Source organism: Xenopus tropicalis, chromosome 1, assembly GCF_000004195.4.
Source record: "Xenopus tropicalis strain Nigerian chromosome 1, UCB_Xtro_10.0, whole genome shotgun sequence".
Classification (NCBI taxonomy): Eukaryota; Metazoa; Chordata; class Amphibia; order Anura; family Pipidae; genus Xenopus; species Xenopus tropicalis.
In genome coordinates, this window is record NC_030677.2 from 195,490,809 (window position 1) to 195,499,780 (window position 8,972).

The window sequence follows — 8,972 nt, forward strand, 5'->3', positions numbered from 1 at the left end:
GATTGTTCACCTTTAAATTAACTTTTAATAAAAATTTGCAGTCAATTTACAATTGGTTTCCATTTTTTGTTTGTGGTTTTTGAGTTATTTAGCTTTTGTTCGGCAGCTCTCCAATTTGGAATATCAGCAGCTATCTGGTTGCTAGGGTCTTGTTTACTTTAGCAACCAGGCAGTGGTTTGATTGAGAGACGGGAATATGAATAGGAGGGGAACGGAATAGAAAGATAAGTAATATAACATAGTAGTAATAATAATAATAAAATTGGAAGCTCACCGATCAATAGTTTTTTAGCAGCTGGGGTCAGTGTCCCCCTTTTGAAAGCTGCAAAGAAGTAGAAGATAAAGGCAAAAAATTCAAAAAATAAAAAATAAAGACCAATTGCAAAGTTGCTAAGAATAGGACATTGTAAAAGATATTAAAACTTCTACAGGACATTCTATAGAATAGAGTAGAATACAATGTCCAAAGACTGTTGTACATCTAAATGTCCGGCCGCTACCACTTCTGCCCAACATCCCTCCCTGCATGTCACTACTCATCATCAATTAATGCCCAACAGGAAACCTTCAAGCAACCAACACAAAGCTTTGATAATGCTCTAATCCGCCAACATCCTGCTGTATGGAAAGAAAATACAATCACAGGCAATGTTTTACAGGTTTATTAAAAATTTAGGCAATATGTGCTCGTACCCATCAATGAGATGTAAACAATTTGATGTAAACAATTTGGGAAGAAAGTGCTTTTTGGGGTAGAACTCAGGGAAAGGGCTGGAATACCACTGTTTTCAATATCATCGTTTACTTATGTCAGTTGCTCTTTGCAGCCTGCAGTCACTGGGAATTCTGGGATCTGTAGTCCATTATACAGGATTTGTAGTTTGACACCTTTAGAGCAGCAATGAGCATGCTTTTAATCCTATATAAATGTAGTGCAGACAATAACCCAACATTCAGTGGGGTAACCCTTGCAGAAGGGCATTAGATATGCAGAGAATATTGCTATTAAACCATTCCATTTAAACGGCCTCCCCTACGCTAGCTCTTGGCGCAAGGTTTAGCTACCGTCTAAATGAACGAATAAAAATGGCGAGTATTAAAAGGCAAATTAAAGGTAAAATATTAAAACAAAATTAAAAAAATAGAATATGTACATAAACACATAATTATATTTATAGACAGCATAGGGCATCTATGTGAGCGTAGAGCAGTCGCAGCAGTTTCCTCTACATTTTTTTCCCTACTTCATTCAGGATCCAGGCAATGCCGTCCAACAGCCCCGAAAGTGTCGACGCCTCAGTGTTCTGCACCTGCGTAAAAAATAAAAAAAATGAAACACAGGTGCTGTGCGGCTGCCTTACTGTGTCCCCAAATACATGCACTGCCACACACGTCCTCTCCTGTTTCCCCAGATACGAAAAAAAGAAGGAAAAGAGGTCTCCGCACTCCAAAGTTTACATTGAAATGGATATTTATTTGGAAAGTATAACAACCAACAGCAGCATCAGACACCTGACGCGTTTCGGGCGCATCCGCCCTTAATCAAAGGCATATTAAAACCAAAGTAGAGCGTCTTATATATACAGTTTAGGCAACCGTGACCTCTAGGTGCAAAACTAAAGAAAAGTATAAAGTATATCCAAAAAAACCTGTACCAAACAAAAGCACCCATAAGGGTGAAGACACACTGGCTACTAGCAGCAGTTACTTTTTCAAGGCTACTTAATGCCAAAAAATACCCTGCCATAGACAATAGTGAGAATTGCCTCTGCTAAAACTCACACAGGGGCAATTATCAATAAATGATCAGCATTGTCTCTATGTGCATCTTAGCAGAGGCAATTCTCAGTATTGTCTATGGCAGGGTATTTTCTGGCATTTAGTAGCCGTGACAAGTAGCTGCTACTAGTAGCTCCTTGTGTCTTCACCCTAAGTGTGGGGATATCTGTTCCCCCAGATATATCATTCCCCCAGATATCTCCCACACTCCAAAAACATACAGGTAGGTGAAGTGACTTGTGACTAAATTGACAATAGTGTGTGTGAATGTGACCTTAGATTGTAAGCTCCTCTGGGGCAGTGATTGATGTGAATGATGAATAATCTCTGTAAAGCACTGTGGAAATGTGTTGGTGCTATGTAAAAGGAAATAAATCTAATGCTTGTAATGCAGCTCTGATTTGTGAGCATAGAAGAGTTATCTGGTGTGTCTCTGGCCAGTTCCTTTGAAAAGTTAGTTTTTAGCCGACTGAAATGAACAGCAGGTGGTGCAGTTTTTTTAAAGTTAATATATTATTGCTTAAGTAATGTAAATTGCATAAAAAAAAAAGTGCTCGGACGAGAATTCTGAGCAATTTGACATTCTCCTGTGTTTAGAGAAAATATTTCCGATAGCGATAACAAAATCCCCAAGTCTTCCAGCCAAATAAAGTTAGGGCACAATAGACTGTAATTATTCTTCTATAGTTTTTTGAGATAAAAGCATTTTAAAAAAAGAACATTAGCGGCAGAAGCCACTGTGGCTGTTGGAACTCACTGAGCCCTGTAGGATTAAATGGTCATGCTGCTAGGTGAACCCTGGAGTTCTGTATAATAAGGCTGAAGACACACAGGGCTACTAGTAGCAGCTACTTGTCACGGCTACTAAAATAGACAATGGTGATTATTTACTGATAATTGTCTCTACGTGTGTTTTAGCAGAGGCAATTCTCAGTATTGTCTATGGCAGGGTATTTTCTGGTGTTAAGAAGCGGTGACGAGTAGCTGCCACTTGTAGCACAGTGTGTCTTCAACCGAAAAGCATCGAGAGTGAAATCTCTCATGAGCAGGGCCCTCCCTCTTGTCTCCTAACAATATCCAAATGAACAAGGATACATAATTTATATTTACCAGCCAGGGTCGCTGAAGCTTGTCAAGTCCCAGTTCATGGGCCATATAAACACATGGGATTCGCTTATTACCGGGCTGGGCAACACAAGACAATACCAGCAGTGGTCTCCTCTGAGGTCCAAATGTGGGGTCTGTCATGGCCAGAATCTGTGCAATTTCTTCTGGACGGTTGTGATCTATACAAACAAATTATCCTCTGTAAATAGTTATTTAAAGGGGAACTCCAGCCTAAAACGTTTTTTTTCATGAAAGAGAAATGTCATTATAAGCATCTTTCCAAAACAAATGTATGACACATTTTTCAGTCATCTGTGGGGTCTGTACACGTGATGTAATGCACACAGGATGGCTTACTGTTGTGTGATTCTGCATTGGCCACGTAGATGAATCCATCCACTATTCGGCACACCTCCTTCACTTGCGGGATCAGATTATCTGGGGTTGCCAGCGGGTCGTCTCCTGGGGCCTCTGGCACAAACATTTTGTTCCCCGAAACGTTGGGTTCCACTCGGGCCCGGTCTCGTTCTGTGCTGGAAAATGGGCACGCCTTGATATAGTAACATGCAACAGGGAGGAAAATAAAGCCAACCAAACCTAATGGCCCCCTAGAAAAGACTTTGCTTTAGGCATGAATAAAACCATCTTTCATTTCTCTCTGGTAAAATGTATCTGCAAATCCCAACAAACACTGCAGCAGGAAGAGTCACAGGTTGGATGCCCCAATGTCCATGTATGCCTCCCCGCCCCAATGTCCATGTATGCCTCCCCGCCCCAATGTCCATGTATGCCTCCCCGCCCCAATGTCCATGTATGCCTCCCCGCCCCAATGTCCATGTATGCCACCCCGCCCCAATGTCCATGTATGCCTCCCCGCCCCAATGTCCATGTATGCCTCCCCGCCCCCAATGTCCATGTATGCCTCCCCGCCCCAATGTCCATGTATGCCACCCCGCCCCAGTTATATATTTATGGTTCATGTATACAATGTATATGCCCAACAGGCTACCGACTGGGTCATGCCATGACTTCCCCAGTTTCACCTACCGCGTTCTGGAGTACAAGGTTAAGATGTTAAATTTATGTTGATTGTCAAGTTGAAAGGTGACTCCTGAGCCAATTCCTACAAATAAAACAAACAATAAGTTTATTAGAAATAGATAAAGTACAAGCTTTGCAAACTATAAGGGTGAAGACACATGGAGCTACTAGTAGCAGCTACTTGTTGTGGCTACTAAAATAGACAATGCTGATCATTTACTGATAATTGTCTCTATGTGTGTTTTAGCAGAGGCAAGTCTCAGTATTGTCTATGGCAGGGTATTTTCTGGAGTTTAGTAGCCGTGAAAAAGTAGCTGCTACTAGTGTGTCTTCACCCTAAGACTCCATATACAAAGCAAGACACAGGAGAGCCTTGAAACTTGGATCCCATGGGGCCTAATAGGCAGCTGGATTAATGTGAACCCCACCCCAACCTTATTAGATACAGTTAGTCACAGAGACGCCCCATGAGCATTTTAAGGCACAAGAGCTACTAAGGAAGATCACTAAGAAACATATTGAAGGCTGTAGTATACAGGTTAAAGGGCTAATTTACCATTGCCCCAGGGGCAAGTGCACTGGCTGGGGTATGGTGCAGGAAAGCTGCACTGCGCAAATCGAACCAAATTAAAAGAAAGAAAGCAAAATGAATAATTTATCTCCTGAGGCTTTAGTTTCCCACTGCTGATGGGAAGAGATAAAACGCTTACCGTCTATTTGGCGCTGCAGGATGCTCACCACTGGCCGGAGCTCCGGAGACGTCATCATCCGTGTGACCAAAGAGTCATCGAGCTGCTCCAGCCCTGGCCCAAACATGGCGAAGCGAGGCTCTGTCTGTATCACTAACGACTGAAGAAAAGAAGTGACTGCTCCGTAAATAGGATGTCTCGCTTTCGCTGATTTCCTGTTCCTCGGGCAGCTCTTCACATAGCTGGGGATACACAGACAAAAGGCATGATATTGCTCATTGGAACAGAACTAGAGTGGCAGCTGAAACAGCAGCGGACACATCCCTAATATTAGCAGTGATAAACTGCAATTGTCATGAAAAAGATTATTAAAGGGGTGGTAACCTTTAGGTTTTCTCTTCTAACTTTTTGCATCTTTCAAATGGGGGTCACTCACATCAGCAGCCAAAAAGCTATTGCTTTGTGAGGCTCCAGTTTTATTGTTACTTTTTATTACTTATTTTTATATTATGGTCCTCTCCTATTCATATATGAGTCTCTCATTTACAGGCACAGGTTCAGAAAGGGTTCAGGTTTGCAATCTACCACCCATAGGTTCCCAAGTAAACTGGCTAAAATGCCACTGCATTTAAAGGGGTTGCTGACCTTTAAATCAACTACTAGCACAATGCAGAGAGTGGTATTCTACAACAATTTGCAGTTGGTCTATTTTTTTTTCTTTTAAATTATTTTAATTATACAGCCTTTTTGTTCAGCAGCTCTCCAGTTTGTAATTTCAGCAGCTATTTGCTAGGGTCCGTATTTACCTAGCAACCAAGCCGTGGTGTGAATGAGAGATTGGAATATGAATAGGAGGCCTACATAGAAAGATAAGTAATAAAATATAACAATAACAGTAACATTACAGTCTCCCAGCAATAGTTTTTTTTTTCTTCTGGGGTCAGTAACCCCCATTTAAAAGCTGAAAAGAGTCAGAAGAGAAAAGCAAAGCTTGGAACTGACCAGAGAAACATCACATGGCTCTTCTCTGCTCACTAACTTTAACTTCATTTTCCGCCAAGTGTGTCCAGTCTGGCAAAATGACCAGAAGGTGGCGACACTGTTTCAGTTTTTTTTCAATTTTGTTTGTTGATGACTTAAATAGTCAAGAATAGCACAGTTCTGGCAATATCCGAGTCCCAAGCTCATAGTGTCAGTGTGTGACCCCAGGACTTACATAGACATATAGTCGGGGGGTGCTCCTTCTGGGGACTCCGGGGACAAGCATGAATTGAGGACACTTATATCTGGCAGGCTGTGCCACTCAATGGACGGCCAGGAAGGAAGGTCTCGTAACAAAAAATATCTCCAGAGCAGGCGATCCCGGACCATCTGATCCCAATAGTGATTGGTCATTCCAAGTGCGCACAGGTCATGTGGCGACAGAAACGTCATGATGTAGAGCTGCATATCCACCTACACGGCACAGAGACACGGAGAATATGGCTATCAAGCCAAGTCACAGGGAGATTGCCTCCCACGAACAACAACAATGACAATCCCTTTGCATGTTGACTGTGAATATAAAATCCTGGCAGTTTCTAAAGCCTACAACTCCCACTCCAACAAGATCCTCTTCCTACCAGGCACCACCAAGCCAGGAATTCAAAAATTACTCCCTGGTTTGGGGACACTGAGAGCAACATCCAAGGGGTTGGTGAGCGACATGTTGCCCCTGAGCCACTGGTTGGGGATCCCTGCTTTAGAGCATACAATAGTGATAGTTCCCCTTTAAACTGGATCTCTGTTGGTAAATTTAACCGACCAGAACCTTACTACACAACAAGACCCTGAGACAAGGTTCTCAGTATATCAAAGTATTTCTTTATTAATCAAACAAACACAGAGTCTTGTGGAAGCTATCAGCAACACAGAACAGCAACTGAAATGTGTCACTAACAGCTTCAAATGAGACCCTGAAAGTCTTAGCCTTTTATAGAGGATGACATACCTTATCTAAAAAGTAATGATACCCTTTTACAACTGTCTGTGTGCTCTGTGGTTCCAGCTGTGCAAATAGCAAAGTGCACGTAGGGGCTTAGCTAGTCAGCACTATCATGTCTGGCCCTTGTGATTTTATAAGATGGTATATTGGACTTTTATATTCTACTTTATACCTTGCATATATAGTATATTTATATACCTTTATCTCCTACCTCACCTGCCTTGGGTTGTCTTTATAGGGGACACTGGGGGATTTTATGTGTCCCTTTATACAGAACTTACCCATCATAAGTGAGTGTCTCAACAACTCACCTCCTCTCCTTACCCTGAATACTAACGTTCTTGAACAGGTGTATCTGTCCTCAAGATTCCAGTTGCCATTTGCCAGGCATTCTGGGAATTGTTAGCTGAAGGAGTGCTGATTGCTGATACATTCAGGGTAATGTAATAAAAGGTGCAGATTTTTACCTGGTCTTGTCACCCACGACAACCAAGCAGATTTTTTTTATTAAACAAGTCAAATGTTACCTACCTGCTAATGCCATGGGGGACCAGACTACTAGCAGGATTGGCAGAAGAGTTGCGTGCCTAGGGTGCAATGCTGGAGGGGTAACTCTAACCCTAGTAAAGGCCCTTGTCCCCACCAGTATCAAACTCAGCACTTTTCATGACTTTACTCCCTTTCTGTAGTCAGGCAAGGGAACAGCAAAGGACAAAAACAAACTGCTTTTTTTTGTACAAGTAACTAAGAACATGGAAAGTTACTCAGATTTACAATTGCTTATTTGCCTTTCAACCAAAGCACAAAATAAAGGCTACACTAACAAGTGTATTTTGTGAATGGCGTCGGATCAACTAAACTCATCAAAATGTAATTGTGGGCCTGGCGCTGGCACTATAGTTATTCTATATGGGTATTAAAGGGGCTGTTCACATTCAGGGTAACTTTTAGTTATAGACAGGATATCCTTAGCAAGTTTTCATTTTTATTTGATATAGTTTTAGAGGTATTTGCCTTCCTCTTCTGATTCTTTCCAGCTTTCAAATGGGGGTCACTGACCCCGGCAGCCAAAAGCAATAGCTCTGTGAGGCTACAATTGTATTGTTATTTGTATTACTTATCTTTCTATTTAGGCCTTCCTCTATTTGTGTTACTGTCTTTCTTTCAAACCACTGACAGGTTGCTAGGTTAAACAGGACCCTAGCAACCAGTTTGCTGCTGAAACTGCAAACTGGAGAGAAGAAACTCCAGAGAAGAAACCTCAAGAGAAACTGCAGAGCAGGGGAGCCCCATGTAGTAACTCACCGGCAGGGCACACAGCAGGCCGCCCCCCGGCTCTGGGCTCATCTCCCCAGCACTCTCAGTGGCAGCTGCCGGCTCCAGGCCCAGCCCTCCCGGGTCTCTGTGCAGGTACCGGTCCCGCAGGTGTCTCAGCCCCAGTAGCACAGCCGCTTCCAGCCGAGCCCACTCGCTTGCTGCCATGTTGGGAGGTGAGGGCACCGGGCAGCGCTGGGCTCCTTAGTAACTGCAAACACTGCGCTGCTTTGATCCCAATCTGTCTGTGAGGGAGACAGAAACTACCGGGCAGCGGAAGGGCACCCTGCGGGCACTGCTAGGCATGGGCGGTAACGCGGTCACAGCGGAGGATCACATGGAGGAATGTAGTTCCAGGCGGGTCCCCCTAGCCCGGCTGCTCCCAGTAATTTCCGTGAGCTGGGTGCATAATACTGTCCCTCCAACCACTTCCTGTTGCACAGGGAACTTTCAGCGTCACATGGAGTGAGCCAGCTCGGAACTCCCCCGCTGGGAACTCCCCCGTCATAACGTATGACTAAACCTACCTGCTGGGTTATGGAGGCGGACTGCGCAGGCGCGCCGGGATATAGCGGTATAGTTCCTCCTGTCATGTGACCCGGCCGCAGCCCACTGTGTCGGGAATGACAGCTACAGGAGGTGAAAAGGGTTGTGGTTATAAGACTTCACAATCTGAAAGAAGGGCATATGAGGGGGGGGTCAAAGTGAGATATTAGGGGCCACGAAAAATTAAAGAGGTGGGACTAGATTGTTGGTTTACAGCAATCCAGTAAAGGCAGAGCAGGGGGCTTCTAAGAGAGCTTAAGGTTTTTGCTGCTGTGTGTGCAGATTTACAGGAAAAAATAAAATCAACTGTGTTTGTGTTGTGATAATTCTCAGTACCCGCTGTATGTGCCGGGGATACAGGGATAATGCCCAGTACCCACTGTATGTGCCGGGGATACAGGGATAATGCTCAGTACCCGCTGTATGTGCCGGGGATACAGGGATAATGCCCAGTACCCACTGTATGTGCCAGGGATACGGGGATAATGCTCAGTACCCGCTGTATGTGCCGG

General features: G+C 43.7%; 1 protein-coding gene across 2 annotated transcripts; it reads right to left on the reverse strand.

Annotated features, from left to right (window-relative positions):
- Nucleotides 1–646: 646 nt before the first annotated feature.
- Nucleotides 647–8,531, reverse strand: fbxo4 (F-box protein 4). 2 transcript variants are annotated; one of them, XM_031899679.1, is made up of 7 exons: nucleotides 8,442–8,531; nucleotides 5,833–6,071; nucleotides 4,638–4,858; nucleotides 3,934–4,009; nucleotides 3,244–3,419; nucleotides 2,890–3,065; nucleotides 647–1,310 (listed from the first exon to the last, which is right to left on the reverse strand). In XM_031899679.1, the coding sequence occupies exons 1-7, from the start codon at nucleotides 8,505–8,507 to the stop codon at nucleotides 1,227–1,229; spliced, it is 1,038 nt and encodes a 345-aa protein (XP_031755539.1). In that variant the 5' UTR covers nucleotides 8,508–8,531; the 3' UTR covers nucleotides 647–1,226. The 2 variants fall into 2 exon arrangements, with proteins under 2 accessions (XP_031755539.1, NP_001015940.1); NM_001015940.2 differs by lacking the exon at nucleotides 8,442–8,531 and adding an exon at nucleotides 7,906–8,331 and having other exon boundaries at nucleotides 648–1,310.
- Between the last annotated feature and the right edge of the window lie 441 nt (nucleotides 8,532–8,972).